The sequence below is a fragment of the Tursiops truncatus genome, chromosome 2 (assembly GCF_011762595.2).
Source record: "Tursiops truncatus isolate mTurTru1 chromosome 2, mTurTru1.mat.Y, whole genome shotgun sequence".
NCBI classification, from domain to species: domain Eukaryota; kingdom Metazoa; phylum Chordata; class Mammalia; order Artiodactyla; family Delphinidae; genus Tursiops; species Tursiops truncatus.
The window spans coordinates 134,668,261-134,685,184 of record NC_047035.1 but is presented as its reverse complement, the minus strand read 5'-3'; the positions used below and the strand labels follow the sequence as shown (position 1 = coordinate 134,685,184).

General features: G+C 41.4%; 1 protein-coding gene across 11 annotated transcripts in view; it reads right to left on the bottom strand.

The window, feature by feature from the left end:
• The window catches only part of AKAP13 (A-kinase anchoring protein 13), a 350,062-nt gene that overhangs the window by 34,203 nt on the left and 298,935 nt on the right, over window positions 1-16,924 (bottom strand). For all 11 annotated transcript variants that reach the window (XM_019945698.3, XM_073801374.1, XM_073801373.1 and 8 more), the window contains 2 exons: window positions 16,230-16,404; window positions 1,060-1,127 (listed from right to left, as the gene is read on the bottom strand). In XM_019945698.3, the coding sequence (XP_019801257.2) occupies window positions 1,060-1,127; window positions 16,230-16,404 (243 nt within the window). The remainder of the gene's footprint in view (window positions 1-1,059; window positions 1,128-16,229; window positions 16,405-16,924) is intronic.

Here is a 16,924-nt window from a genome sequence, read left to right as displayed (position 1 = left end):
GGGTAAGGGGAAATACCAGGGCTGTGAGATCTTCCATCTCTTCAGGAGAAATCAGAAATCCAAATTGGTGTGAAATACGATTTTTCAATAGATACACTAACTCAAATAAAAAAAATTACTCCATGAGCCAAACAAAATTTAGGTCCATGGACTGAATAAGATCTGGGGTACAGAGGTCTGTCATCTTTACACTAGAGTTCCGTGCTTCTCCAAGTGTGGTCCTCAGACTAGCAGTATTAGCATCATCTGGGAACTTATTAGAAAGGCAAGTTCCTGGCCCCTCCCCACCCGCCAAATTGGAAACTCTGGGAGTGGGGCCCAGTGTCGTCTTATAACAAGCCCCCAAGGTGATTCTAATGCACACTCCAGTTGGAGGCCACTGCACTAGATAAATGCGTTTGGTTACTGGAAGCACACAGCATGCTGAGCATTTGTGTAGATGGAGCTGGAGAGCACTCTTCTGACAAGGAACAAAGACATTCATGAGTGACTACAACACTGAAAACCACACAGGCCGCCTAAACGCCCATCTGCCCCCAGCCCCATACTCTTCCTTAAGGGCTCTGATATGCAGTGCCTGTTACCACACAGCTGCATACTCAGAGCACGTACCATCACACACTTCCTGCTCCTGTCATGTGATCCACACAAGCCTGTGGAGAAAAGTGCTGCCACACAGGCCCGTTTAACCCTGACACTCCCCAGCCCATCAGCATGTCAGAGCCCCTGATTTCCACCTGCTGCCCTCATGGTCCTGAAGAAGGAAGCCAGGCGTGTGAAAGGCAGAGGAGGTCTGCAGACACAGTTAAGAAGAAAACCACTTCAACGGCGACACACATTAAAATCACAGAGAAATGTGCATTTAACATGGAGCAGTTCTGAAAGCATTTTACCTTCCAAAAGCCACAAATTCCCGAGTGTGTTAAGAAGAGAAAAATCATTTTTGGTTATTTGAGTCTCAAAGTAGTCATTTCATCAAAATGATGAAAATAAACAAAAACTACAACCCCAAATCTCCCAACTCTGAAGATTTTATTGGTTTAGCCAGAAATGTCTTACCTTCATTTTGACCTTTGCACAGGAGGCCAGACATTCTCTACAGCCTTTGTGGACAAAAGCACCACAATCTGAAAAGAGAGCAAAACCCCAGGTGACATTAATACACAGCAAACAGATCCCCCAGACTGATTTTCCATTGCCACAGCAACCGACAGACTGCCAGGTGAAGTCGCTCACACGTCAGAACGTGACTAGCCGAAATTACAGATTGCAGCCCTCTTCTAGGAAGCAGGCATGCGATGTCATTTGGAGGAGGAGAAACAAGAGCAGATGTGATTTCTGATTAATAAAAACTAGAAATCTGAAACTTCTCGGGCAGGAAGCTGAGAGGCTACAAAACTAAAAGTGAAAGCATCTGCTGTCAATATGTAGGTCTAAGTCACAAATAAGACATAAATGGTATGTATTTACATATATAGACATTTACATATACCTTGAGTAACACCCACAAATAATACATAAATACAGCCCCTTAACAGGGGCTGTGAAATCTGTAATGGCTGTGTCAAAGGTGGAATGTGAATCTGAAAATCTACCTGTTTATGACCTTCGACTTGCAAACCTAACTACCCTGAACTTTTTGCAACACCCCGAGCGAGTCAACAGCTGCAGAAGAAAGGTCATCAGAACCACCCTAAAGCACCTCTGGGAGCCCTGACTCAAGAGAAAGTGGGAGACTTCTTGAATGATGAACAGAGATTTACCGCAAGATGAAGCACAGTCCATAATCCTGCAAGGACACGAGTTTATTTCAACTCTTACTTCTCACTCCTTGGCCCACAAGGGCCACTGATTTAAGAACCCCACCCTCTGTGCCTCACAATAGGGTCATCATCAGCTTGTACTGCTTCTATGATGTCATAAGAATGGTGCCAGGAGGCCAGAGGTGAAGTAAAACAAATACAAGAGCTGTCTGTGGGGACACCCCATGATGAGCATCTCTCCAGGGAAGGACTGCCTGAGAAAATCAACACATACCACCCATCAGGCAACACTTCACACCCTGATTTGGGAAGCACCACGGGTACTGCCTATGGTAACCCACGAATCATGGGCCAGGATGCTCTCCTGGTTCCTACGTACGGATTACGAGGATACTAGAATGGAGACTGCCAGAACCCCAGACGCTTTTCCCCATTCCTTCCTCAATGCCTACTGGGTTCACAGGTCTCTTCCCTAACACCACCAGTCACAATGCGTTGGATAATCTTATGGTTTTCTCCTCCACTGAGCGCTCCTCTAGGGTAAGGTCCCTTCATCTACTGCCGAATCCTTAATTAGGTCTCCCTAGCATAATGCCTGGCTCATGCCACCTACTCAAACGTCTGTTGGAGATCTTATGTCTATTTTATCCAAAAGCCAAGTGCCCTGACACAACCTAGATTACAGTATATCAAATATCTTATCAACACTAAAAGGAGTACTAGAAGAACCACCATCACACTAAATGTGATTTAGGTCCTGGCTCTCCTAATTAGTTAATGTCACCCTATGCAAGTTCCTTCTCTAGAGGCCTCAGTTTCCTCAGACCTATAAAATGAAAGGAAGTACCACATCTTCCCCCAAGTTCCTTTTCTCTGTGATCCTATAAGACTCCTTATGCTACATCTCTTGAAGAAAGAGATAATTTTCCAAGTAAATCCACTAGATTGTTCTATAAGGTTCATGTTGCAGAAGAGTTTTCAACTTAGTCATCTGAATTATCACTAGGACAGACCCATCCTTCAGAGCATGGTTAGGGAAAGTTCCACTTAAAAGAGGCGATAGGGAGCAACTCTACTTTTGTTGACAGGATGGCTCAGAGCGGGACCTTGTCTGGAAGTGGGGTGGGGTGAAGTATTCTGGGCCTTTTACTCTCAGGCCTACCAAGCCTTCTATCTAGCTAAGCTCTTCTAGCTCCACCCCAAGGGAAATTCACTGTCTGGTCATTTTTCTGATGTTAAACAATCAGAAGAGACATCCATTTACCAACGGCAGCATGAGGAGAGACTCTCCTGGGAAAGGCTCACTCAGGGAATCAACAAGAGGAAAAAACCTGGAAGGCTTTATCTCAGTCACAGCTCTATTCTTATTTCCATTGTTTTCTTCTCCGGGAGAAGACTGCAAGGGAGCTATATGGATGCTCCCTGCAATTCCTACTGTTTGGGATCATGACCATTTCCACATAGGAAGTGAAACTGTTCCAGAAGTCAGCAGCTAAAAAAGGGTTATGTATCATTGAATATTAATGCCAGGGTTTCTCAGCAACATCCCTTTCTGGGCACAAGGAAGGCTCTGCAGAAAGAGACCCCTGGGGAGTGACTCATTCTAATCAGCAAAAGGAAACATTTTGAGGATATTTTTCTCAAGGACCAGAAACCACTAGCCCTCATTAAATTGTCTAGTTCTCTGCTACTTGAAAATAAGGATACATTTTGATAAAGAAATCGTCTTACTACTCAGAGAAAAAAGCAGAATCACAAATAGAAATCCACATAACTCTGAGATGCCAATGCTGTTATGCCCTTCTATACATCAGGCAATGTAATTCATATTCCAGGATCTAGACTTGGTGAACTTTGGCTAAAGACTTTAAGCCCCACTAGCCAATGGTCTTCCAGAAAGACTCAAAGAGGCAACAGGTGGGCTGGACCGTTTGCCTTGATTGATTTGTATTCAAAACTTTTTGCCTCTCACTTCTCAGAAACTTTTTTAATGGCTCCCCATCATCTTTAGGATAAAGCCCAAACTTCTTACTTAGCTTGACATGGCCCATCACGTGCTGTATACATTTCTAGCCCCTTGCCATGTTCTGTCACACCTCTGAGCTCTGAACAAACTGTTTCCTGTACTTGTGTCCCTTTCCCTCTGTTCCTTCCATGACTAGGTTGGCAGGACTCAGCTCTGACTCTCGCAGGGAAGATAAGACTCCCCACCTCTATGCTTCTGGAATTCCATGCTTGCCTCTGTTATAGTACTGTACTGTGATGGCCATACTCTTCCACTGGGCAGAAAACTCCTGGAGGGAGTCTAACTCTGTCTTTCTAAATTTTATATCCCTAGCCTCAGCCTCAGGCCCACAGTAAGCACTAGATGTCTGAAGGAGGGAGAGGGGTGGGCAGGTGAGCTCCAAGCTGCTAGACCCACAGCATGAAGTATAACAAAGTAGTTAAGGCAAATATCTATATTCATCTTCTAGTAAGACAGAACGTGTTTTCCCCCCCGTATCGGCCCCACTATCCTTACTCAGGGTACATGTCTCCCCTCCCCTGCTACACAGATGCCTGGGACCACGGGGTGGTCTTATTGCTCCATCATCTCTTTCTCATGCACAGGCTTTCCAGCTCCCCTCCCTATCTTTTCCCTCTGTCTTTCATATACATCTTCTTTAATCCCATTCTTCCTTACCCTCTCGAGTCTTGCCTAAGTACCCTAGGAGAACCTCTTCTTCACTCCATTTTACTTAAACAAAATATACTTTAAAACATGGGTGATAAGAATATGAGGAAAACTAATGAATTCCTATCATGGACAAAAAAAGCCCACATTTTGAAATGGAATTAAAGGTAGTGCCATATCCAACAACACCATCTTAAAAATGTTTAAAACTCCTCATAAAACAATAAGACAAAGAACCAAACAGAAAAACAATACAAAGACTATGAACAGGCAATTCACAAAAAACACAAAATGGTGCTCAAGCTCTCTAGAAATTAGAGAAATGCAAGCTCAAACAACATAGAAATATCATTTCACATCCAACCAGATTGGCCAAAATAAAAGTCTGCCAGTTCTAGGTACTGGTGAGGATATGGTGATGCAGGAGCTCGCATCATCTGCCGATGGACGGTACATCCATTTTGGAAAGTAATTTGGCAACATCTAGTAAAGGTAAAAACGTGCTCACACAATGAATTAGCAATTCCCTTCTTGGTATATAGCATGGTGATACACACAAGTACAATTAAGGATGTTCCCCGCGGCACTGTAACAGACAGAAATTGGAAATAACCCAAATGACTTAGTAGTGGAACAGATTTGATATATTCAAAACTGAAATACCATATAAGAGTCAGAAGTCAATAATCTAGATCCATGTGTTTCAATACCCTGTTTGGATCCCCCAAATATGATGCTGAGGAGAATAAAGCAAGTTACAGAATGAGATACACTGTATGGTACCACTTAAATAAACTAAAAACAAAAAAAACATTTTTAATATTATTTATATATAAGATAGTTATAAAACACTGGCTTCATACACACTGAATTCATGATAGTGTTTGTCTTGGGGAGGAAGGAAGAGGAATGGGATTAGGCAGGGAAACAGGGGAATTCAACCTTAACTATAATGGTTTATTTCTTCAAAACTGAAAAATAATCTAAAGTAATATGACAAAATGTTACTTTTTTTTCATCTTGAGTAATGGGCACATAGGTGTTGGTTATGTTATCCATGCACTATTTTATATTAGTGTGTTCTTTTTTAAAACCCAAATTCTAATTCCTTCAAAGTTCCCTGCATTTGCTTATCTTTTAAAAGAAATATAAAACAATTTTCAATTAGATTTTATTATCTTATATTCCAGTTAAAAAACAGCATTTTCTCCTTTGCTGTAATGAAAATCGATATTTTAGGCATGGATGGGCAACACAGGGTGGTGGATTTGCTTGAGAACTTGCCACTAATTCTGATCTACAAAAATGACCAACTAGTAACTAGTACACCGTGGACAGAACTTGCTTTCAAGTTGCATTCTTCCTGTTTCTTTCCTCCCCATCAGTTCCATCACCCTATAGAGAATTAAACAATGGGAAAGGTACAATCACTTTTAAACAGACTTTGGCAATATTCAAGTTCTCAGGCCAGTGTTTGAGATTTAAAAGACAACTGCAATTGATGAATCATAAAAGCAGAAGTAATATTTAAAATGCACTTCTGGTAAACAAATTTTCATACAAATCCACTTTAGTTAACTGAGACATGTCCCCAAACCCACAACCCAGCTGAAAACTTTAATATACTTCATTAACATGGTCACAAGTCTTAGAGATAAACAGTTTGCATAGATGTCTGCTTAACTTACTCAAGTACCTACTTGGAAACTACTCTACTTGTCAGCAGGCTGTCCTGGACTCAGTTCATGGCAATGGTTTTAGTGGTATACGTGGGTGGTTTAGCAACTTCCGCCCCACTGACATCAGCCAAAGTCATGTCGTTAAAACCTCTGTTTTGGAAAACAGACAATTACTGAGAACTTAAGAATCGAAGACAAATCTAATACACTTTCAAGCTCTCTGCCACAGACTATACCATGTTGTTAGGGAGATCAAAGAATTATTTGGCCTTTTATTTATTTTTCAAAAAGATTTCCTGATAGCAGTAAGCAATATACTTTCATTCTATAAAGTTCTTCAAAAAGGTCTTGGCACAGTGGTTTATGGGAACAGAGCTGACCCTTAATTAGACTCCTCTGAACTTAAAAGCAAAGAGCCCAGCCTTCAACTTCTTTTCTTGCTACAAGGAGGCATCAAACAAAAGGATATGAAGGAAAACCCACATGACTGGGAGCTATCATCTATTTGTTGCTGCATTTTTTTTTAACCTCTGCCACCAGATCTTTGGTGAACTGTTATATACTATACACTCTCTTTCAGCAGAAAAATCAAACAACCCGTTAGAGAGACTGGCTTAAGAAAATCAGCATTAAGAAGGGTAAGAGGAGTGGCCATGCCAAATTGAAATTACAGCATGGCATTTTCCAGGCCTCCCTGTTAAGGGAAGGATTCACCTTGAGTTGTGTTGGGGACCTGAAGGAAGGGCTCTTCTGCCACTTCAGTCCAGTGGGCGATGTGCTGAAGAGCTCCTCCTAGAGACAGGTCTGAGCAGCAAAATCCATCTGGGGAAAATTCTCTGACCCTTCTTAAGGATAAACATTGGAGAGTTTTTTAACTTTAAGGAGAGAAAGGTGCAACTGCTTCCTATTGTGTCAACCCTAACCAAGATAACTCAAACAGAACAACAAAAAAACATTTAAATACCAACAATTTAGAAATACACGCTCCAAAATTATTTCCACAACTTCTTGTTTAAATTCTTTGGGGAGTGTGAGACACTGCCTGGTCTGGACTGACAGAGTGTAGATACAAAAGCCTTGTAAGATATTCTTGGTAGTTAGTGTAATAACCACAATGCTGATGTACAGGACAAGAGGAAAGCCACAGATGACCCAAATCATCTTAGCTGAAGTGCTCACCTAGCAGCAGTTTTCAGAAGAACACTGGTAAACAAACAAACAAAAACCAAAATGAAACTGCTCTGTTTGGATAAGAATTGACTTTATTGCTCAGGCTCTTTCACCTTCCTTTTCCCTAAACGAACTTCTTTTCCTTAATCAGATATATGTATTTTACTATCTAAGCAATGAATTCTAAATACAAGAAAACTGCCTATCTAGAGAGCTGTCTTCCCGGATAAAATCTAAAGCTGAATCCAACTGTCACACACATTCTAAACTCTTATGTTTCCTACTTAGATTGCAGCTGGTCTACTTGTTTATTTTTTTTAATCAAGAGAACCAACCTACCACAAAAGTACTCAGAAGCTGCTAACACAACAGAAAATAAATCCACAATAATCTCAATATCATTTTACATCTGTTTAAAGCAAACAAAACAGAACCACTGGCAATCTCCAAAAAACCCCGAACAGAACGAATTCCATACTCTGAAAGACTCCACACCAAGCATTCCAAAGACCAAATTATCTGTGGCAGCTGGAAAGAACAGCTGATTATTCAAGGGAAGCTTTACATAACTACAAGAAGTGAGAACTGGAAAGACGCTCTTCTCCTTTCTCCATTAAAGTCACTGAAATCCTAAAATAAGGGTAGAGTTTTGGCTGAGTTTAAAACAAACAAACCAACCACACACACAACCCTGTCAAGTTTCTCATAACTTAAATTACTCTGAAGCAGTCCCGACAAGGGGCTTCAGCCCCTGCTGCCACCATTTGTCTGTTTTCCAGGAGCGGACTTCAGGGGAGCTACAGGGAGGCTTCGCTACTGCTCCCTGCTAGTTCTAGCATCTTGTGATCCTGACCATTTCCACCTAAGGGACTCAGCTTTCACCACGACTTGACTTCAGAACGCTCCAGGTGTGTTCTACCGGGGTGAAGAGATGCTGATTTGTTTTAAAAATTCTATCCTGCTGTATCTCTTAATATTTGCATGCAAAAAGATATATTAAAGTGAATAAAGACATTTGAGAGACAGGCGAAGATCAACATCAGCCATCGTCACACAAAACCATGATGAACCGTGCGGCTGATCTCTCTAAACCACGAGTCAAAACTGACTGAGCAGCCACTTGGGGTCTGAGGCTCCAGGGTCAGCAAACAGGGTTAATGTTAAACCAAAAAAGGGAGGCTAAGAGCACAAGGGTTTCCCGGGAGTTAAATGAACTGGAGGGATGCTATGTTTCCTGAGACCCCTGGGAAGATCCTGGACATGAGAGGGGATGGAGGGAGGGGGGAAAAGAGATTCTGAGTCCCCAAATTACTCATATTTTCCACTTCCTGCCAAGGTTACAGATGGTGCTTCACACACACAAACATGCACTGCAGGCACTGTTCTTCAGGAAGCTGGAGAGAACCAGCCCATTACTTTTGTTCCTTTGGGAAGATGACTACATGTTGTTCCTTTGCTTTCAAGCCTTGATTTTTTTCCCCCTTTTTTTATGTGGCAGGCAGCAACCTGTCAACAAACAGACCTTAATGCCACCACTAAATGTCGAGCTTATTTCAACATTACCTCTGGAGCGGACTGCAAAGGTACAGTTGAGATAGGTAGCCCCTAAGATTCTGAGGTGGGGTGGTATTTAAACTAAAAATGTATTTTTGCACCTTAGGTGCACAGTAGAGTAATAATCAGGCCCTATCAAACAGTTCCTTTTTGCTGTCTGATTCTCTGTTTATTTATTTATTTTAAATTTTATTAAAAATAATTTTTTTGGCCACACCACATGGCATGTGGGATCTTAGTTCCCCAACCAGGGATTGAACCCATGTCCCCTGCACTGGAAGCACAGAGTCTTAACCACTGGACCTTCAGGGAAGTCCCTTGATTCTTTCAGTTTAAACTGAAAAACATTAACTTTTCTTCCTTGTTTTGCTAAGCGGGTAGAACTAAGATAATTTGTGACATTTTCAGTTTGACCAAGTGATTTCCATAAATCAAAGAACCACTGGCAGAGGACATGATGACTATACTTCCTCCCCCAGACTGATTCTCCAAACAGAAAAGACTCTTGTGATGACACACTGGACTCAGTGAAATAATCTGCTTCCAAAAGAAATAGACACCTGAGGTGACTTAACATTAAAAATTACGAATTAAACCAAAAAACCCCCATCCTACTTATTATAAACACTGTTAGCATAAAACTAGTAGTCGACCTATTTTACTGATTTTCTACTTTTAAAACGTCTTACATAAAATATTGTTATATTGTGTGCTATCAAATACATAAAATACTTAGTACAGATATTTGAACTATAATTTTAACATTTGCGTTTGAAGTCAATAAAAGAGAAAATGAACTTGTTTTGATGGATCCAAAAATGAGAAATCAGGTGCATATTATACTTGGAATTCACATAACTACCTCAGCATCTAATTTATGTCTGTATTTAGTTTTGCATACATAACATAGAGAATATCTTCATTTTCATAGATAAGCTGGTACAAATATTAGCAGTTAAAAAAAATGGCTTGCCTTGCAATTATATTACGTTCTTCAATTAATTCGAGATGGAAGGAAAAATCCAAACAAGTAGGTAGACCGACAGCTACAGTTAATATGCTGATGTTAAAATTTGGTTACACTTTTGAGCATGTATATTTTTAAGTACGTTTTAAATTAGTTTAAATCCAAAAATCTGGAACTTCCAAAACACCAGTTCCACAAAAAACATTCTGAAAACCACTGTCCTATCTACCAAACTATTTAATTACTACACAGATGTGTGGCTGAGAAGTTTAGTCTACAAGTCTCAAAACTTTTTTTTTTTTAATTAATTTATTTTATTTTTTGCTGCATTGGGTCTTCGTTGCTGCGTGCAGGCTTTCCTCTAGTTGCGGCAAGCAGGGGCTACTCTTCGTTGCAGTGTGTGGGCTTCTCATTGTGATGCCTTCTCTTGTTGCGGAGCACAGGGCTCTAGGCGCGCGGGCTCACTAGTTGTGGCGCATGGGCTTAGTTGCTCCGCGGCATGTGGGATCTTCCTGGACCAGGGCTTGAACCCGTGTCCCCTGAAATGGCAGGTGGATTCTTAACCACTGCGCCACCAGGGAAGCCCTCAAACCTTTTTCTTTTTTTTTTTTTGCGGTACGTGGGCCTCTCACTGTTGTGGCCTCTCCCGTTGTGGAGCACAGGCTCCAGATGCGCAGGCTCAGCGGCCATGGCTCACAGGGCCAGCCGCTCCGCGGCATGTGGGATCTTCCTGGACTGGGGCACGAACCTGTGTCCCCTGCATCGGCAGGCGGACTCTCAACCACTGCGCCACCAGGGAAGCCCCCTCAAACCTCTTAAGTCTGTTTTTTCCTCATCAGTACCAGACCCCACACAAGTGATTCTCCATGGGTTGCTCTGGTATCCTTGGGCCATAGAAGTTTCCAAAAGGTACCCCAGGTGTCCTCTCCAGGGGGAGTTCTGCCACAAGCTATACTGACAGCATAAAGCGGTTCAACAGTCTGAGGTGCCCTAGCTGTATTTCATCATGAAGTTGAGTCCAATAAAAGAGAATTTCTATTTATGTTTCACAGGGAAAGGTATGAAAAAAACAAAACTGGGTTTAGGATGCCTGGTTAAAAGAGGTGTGTTCTCCTACATCATAGTGGGTATTTTTGCTACCTGACAAATCAATCATATGTCAGTTGCAGGTTCAGTAGTCACTGTAGTCTAACACAGACTAACGATACAGTCAAGGAGAGTATAATTCAACTCTTTTAACCTGGAAACAATGTATACTCAAAAATCAATGACAATGATAAGATGTTTCATACACTGACATACATTAGACTTTTTCCAGCCTGCATTTAAATTGAAAAGTTACCTGGAGCTAGTCATGGAAAGAGTCATCCACTCACTATAACCACAAACCTATGGTCCTCTATAGCACAAAGAAAAGGATTCTTTGGGTCCTCAAACAAGATTTTCTCTCTCTTTTGTCCCTAAACCTTCTGATAATATTTCACTTCACAACTCAGAACTGAGAGTTGGTGGAATCAACGATACTGCTTCTTATTCATGCTGGTGCTATACAGAGCAATTTCCGTAGGTCTTCTGTCAGGCTGACTGCTTTCCAGAGATCATTTTGCTCTTTGTCATTAAGTTCTTCATACAACATCAACATATTTTGCTCTTTCATCAGAGACCGGCTGACAACCAGAAAAACCTCTGAAACTACCAATGATCTGATGTTTACATTTTTTTTTACTCAGAGGAACAATATTTAAGTACAGTCTTAAAAAATTCAAACACAAAAGTATAAAATAAAAACTTAGTCCCCTTCAATCTCTCCTCTCCTAACCTCTTTTACAAATTGTTAACAGTTTGGTGTACATCCTTTTAGATATTCTTATACATCTACATAAACAATTACTGTTTACTTATCTGCTTTCTATAAATTGGGATCATACATACAGTTCTATTTATTGCCTCTCAAGTTATCAAAATGTCTTGGAAATCTGTCTGTACTTGCAGAGCTATCCCAGTGGCTGGCAAACCGTGGCCTGGGGGCCGAAGTCAGCCCACATCTGTTTTGTAAATACAGACTTATTGGAACATAGTCACATTTATGTCTTGTCTATGGCTGCTTTTGTGCTGCAAGAGCTGGGTAGGGTAGTCACCACAGACACCTAATAGTCTGCAGAGCCTAATGTACTTAACTATCAGTTCCTTCACAGAAAAAGCTTGCCGACCTTTGATCTATTCTATTTTTACTATTGGCCTAATATTCCACCTGATGAATAAATTATATTTTACTGTTGGACATTTAGTTCCTTTAAAATTTTCCACAATATGAATAATGCTGCAACGAGTAAGTACCAAGGATTATACCTTGAGAACTCTTCTTTATTTATTTTTTGGCTGCACTGGGTCTTTGCTGCGTGCGGGGCTTTCTCTAGTTGCGGCGAACGGGCTACTCTTCATTGTGGTGCGCGGGCTTCTCACTGCGGTGGCTTCTCTTGTTGCAGAGCATGGGCCCTAGGCACGCGGGCTTCAGTAGTTGTTGCTCACGGGCTCTAGAGCACAGGCTCAGTAGTTGTGGCACACGGGCTCAGTTGCTCTGCGGCATGTGGGATCTTCCCGGACTAGGGCTTGAACCCGTGTCCCCTGCATTGGCAGGCAGATTCTTAACCACTGCACCACCAGGGAAGTCCCGAGAACTCTTCTTATAAGCGACTGTGTAATAAGCAACTTGAGAAAGGTGCCTCTAATTACATATTCCAACCACTAAGAAGAAAGGATCATCATGTGATGTGATAGAGGTGCTAAATACGGCTACAATGGCAATCAGATTACAATATATAAATGCATCAAATTAATGCTCTGCATTCTTTAAGTTTACACAATGTTGCATGTCAAATATATTCAGTTTTAAGAAAAAGAGCAAGAGAAAGGTGCCTGGCACATTCGGCTGCTCAATGAATATTTGTTGATGAACTGCTTTTGAATGAACCACAGTGCCTTGCAGAGTTCAGGTAACTGAAGATAAGAAACTCAAATGCATACTTACTGGTAGTTAAATGTAAAAAATAAATCCAGTCTGAAGTCATCAAGATCTTCTAGAATATTCACCCAGCTCTCCCCCTACTGAAGCAGAGGACAGAGTGGAAGCCATTTTCTCTTATATATATATATATAATAAATATAAATCAGAACAATCCACTGAGGACACAGAACACTGAAGTATGTGAAAATCTCCATGAAGATTCTTCAAGAACTACTTTCATTCTTGAAGTTTTATTCAGTTATTTTTCAAACCCACCCCTTGGTTGTGTAGTACTCTGAGCAGTAGAGAGCATCCCCCTCAACTGGGGAGAGGATGTGTGGTCTCAGGGCACATAGTGGGAGCTGGGACTGAGACCCCTAAATAAAGCCAACAGCTTTAAACTAAAGACTGTAACAGCCATGCTGAAGGGCCTGGAGAAAGTCCACCTACTGGCCCTGCAGAAGCAGCAAGGAAACCTGCCCTCCCCAGGACCCTGAGTGAGAATTCTGTATCACATATGAATCCAGGGTCCAAATTTACACCATCCATATCTCCTGGAACCCTGAGTTAAGAAATCTTCTCTAGAGGTTTAATGGAATCCCAATCTAGGAATGATGAAACCCTGAGGGATCCAGCTGAAACAAATGCAGAACTGCTGCATCACAGGGTCACTGTGACAAAACAGGGAATCTAGAGGTTCCCACGGGAGGGAAAAATGACTTATAAAGCTGAAGCTGAACTTACAAAACAAAAAAACAAAAAAACCCAGATACCATGTAAGGAAGCAAACGGCTATGAAGAAGCATTAGCAAATGCACAGGCAAGAGAAGATGTTGAGAGTTATTAAAAGTCCCTAATGGAAAGAACAGAATCTATACTGCTCGGGGATTTTCTTTTCTGCATGCTCAGTTATGCATTAGTTTTCTAAAAAATATATTTTATTGAAAATACATATTTAAAAATTACGTTTTATCGCAGAAAGCAGGTGTTCAGTGTGCTGTACTGATGAAGTTCCTTGAATATTAATTTCATGCTGCCAGTCAAGAAATATGACCTTCCCCTATTCTTCTCTAAGACCAGTACTCCCAAAATGGAGATCAGACACTTGGCAGGAGGGATGCACAAAATGATTCTTTGAAATAGAGGAGGAAATTTTTACAGCTCTCACTTATATTGACTTAAAAGAGAAATGGAGTTAATATATAGACTGATAAATGGGTGGCTCACTCAGCCTTAATGTTAGGCAGCTTCCTGTTATGTTTGATCCTAGAGGATTCTGGAAGGAAGAAGAGGCCCTCGGAAGGTAGGTCAGGGATGTGTAACAGCTTCCTCATTCGTTTACTTTCAGCATCTTGTGATGAATGGAAATTTACAGGTGCTCAATAAAGTAAACTTATAAATTATATTTAGTTTCAACTAAAATAAAATGAAAAAGAGACAAATTCCTGCAAAGAAACTGTGCATCTAGGACAATATTAAGAAGACTAATAACTAACCAGCAAACAAGAAAATGGCAAACCTGACTTCTCATTCCTAGAATGAGCTCCTTGTAATTATAGTATAGGACATGTACGTAATTTTTTACACACACATTACACACACACACATACCCCGTGTGAGTAGACTAAGTATGTTTTAATGATAGATAAACATACTAAAAAGTGCTTGGTGACTACTGCCCTAGACATCCAAGTTATTCTAGTATTGAGAAGCTGTCTGTGTCCAGTGGCTAAGAAACTAAACTGGTGACTGGTGTCCTAAGAATGAGTCCTATTAGAACCTGGGCTCCAGAGTAACATGCTGGGGGGATATTGAACAGTGACAGTCTCGAGGTCACATAAAATGTATTACTATGCTGGAGTCGTTATCACCGTCCCAGTAAGTCACACATGAAGGAGGACATAAATGTGTGTGATATCTGCACACGAGGATGAAAAGAGAGATGAGAGCCCCCCGGAAGTTTTCTTTAAAAAAAAAAAATAGGACAGTAAAACAAATATGGCTGTAGACAATACTGGGGTATAATATATCCATAAGAGGCATTTTACAAGCACGTGAGTGTTAACGCCACGTCACAACGTTAAGTGTTAACGTTAACGTCGTTTAAAAAGTCACAACAGCTGCAGCGTGGATAAGATAGGCTGTGTGCCAGTTGTCACTCCACTCTTTCTCTAAATATCAAGGAAGCAAGTGAGTGGAAATTATTATTGCAGTAACTTAGACTCTGCTCAAATAAAGTTTTAAACATTTCAAATTTCAGTAAGTCAACTATTTTTAGTAACAGATCACTTGGGATACTTCACATAAGTGACTGAAATCAAGACAATGTCATGACATCATGGTCTGAGAAGTGCTTCTTGGAGTCTGAGTTAGTCACTATTTGGTCTGAATTGGTTACAGGTATGACAAGATCCGAATCACCTCAGCCTCTGGAAGAGTGGACCTTTACACTGGCCACTTCTGACCACAAGCAGCCTCCTTGATTTTCCTTGGTGTGCACTATGAATATTATTACTTTCTATGTGTGTGCAACCACAAAATTCTGAGATGTAGTGCCTCAGAGCAAGGATCTGCAAATTAACAGCCTGTGGGCCAAATCTGGCCTGTAACCTATTTTTGTATGGCCCATGAACTACAAAGGGTTTTTACATTTTTAAATGGTTGAAAAAATAGAAAAGACTAATATTCCATGACACATGAAAATTACATGAAATTCAAATTTCACTGCCCATAAATGAAGTTTTACTGGAACACAGCCATGCTCATTGGCTTATGTATTATCTATGGCTGCTTTTGCACTACAGCAGCGGAGTTCAGTAGTGTGGCAGAGACTGTATTGCCCATGAAGTCTAAGAAGTCTGCTATCTAGACAGAAAAAGTTAGCCATCCTCTGTCTCAGAGCATATCGTCAAAACCAGGAACCATGTTCAGTTAACAGACTTGGCTTTAAGGTGGTAGTAAGCAGGTCAGCAAGAGGTCAATACGGAACGTCTCTGCACGCGAAGGTACTCTCCCTCTCCCTTGGCAGTTTCCGTGACTTGACGCTGGTCAATGGCTGAAGCATACACCAAAGTATTAGAGTAAAATATGAGCATATACGACCTGACAAGGGACTGCTGGGTAGCTTGAGGGTTTGAGGTTATGAGACTGTTTTCATGCTGACATGGACTTCTGGAATAAGGTAGTGGCTTAGGGACAAAAGGACAGGATATTTAAAATTGGGCTCTCTGAAAAAATTATAGGCTGTATGTTATATATCTAGAATTAATTTCTTCAATGCTATTTAAAGAGAGATAGAAAAAGGGCTACTTCTCCACATAAACGAGGAACAGATTAGGGGTGGGAAGGACAGGAAACTAGAAATGAGTTTTTCTGAGCCAAGAGCGTTCCGTCACACAGGAAGAAGCATGTCTCTTACTTGCACAAGTATAGGCGTCTTTGCTGGTGAAAGGCTTCGTGCACTGGCTACAGCTGATGGGACCCACAATAGGGATGGAACTGAAAGTGTGCCCGTTCAGAGTCTTCTTGTCCTTCTCCTTCTCTTTGGCATCTTTCTCCTTCTCCTTAATTTTATCTTTCTCCTTTTCCTTTTCCTGCCAAAGAAAACAATCGACAGTTAACTGAAGGCCTTCAGTTAACACTAGAAGGCCTTCCCTTCTGGAAGGGTACCCAGCTGGCATGTGGTCAACAGTGGCTGGTGAATGTTTTGGATGAAAATTCGGAACACTGTCCTGGACAAAATTTTTTTTTATTAACCTGTGGGCATTTGAGCTACATTAGAAAAACCTTAAGAGGACTGGGAAGGCTAAACAGTTCTGTCAGTGGCTTATTCACTGGTTATTTATGCCAACAGACACATTCATTGCCCAATGACCAGCACGAGAGAGAAAGAGGCTTCTGGTGCTGGAGGAGGAGTCTGCAGTGGCCGTGAATCCTCCTCAGTGAGCCACAGCTCGGCCCATGGGGGAAGCTGGCAATGAGCTCAGGGCCAGCTGCAAGCAGGAAGCAGAAGAAAGGATGGTGACAGTTCTGGGACCAGCCTGAGGGAGAGGAAAGATGATTGGGCAGCATCAAAAATGACTCGAGGGTCCCCTCTGACTGCCTCCCAGCCAT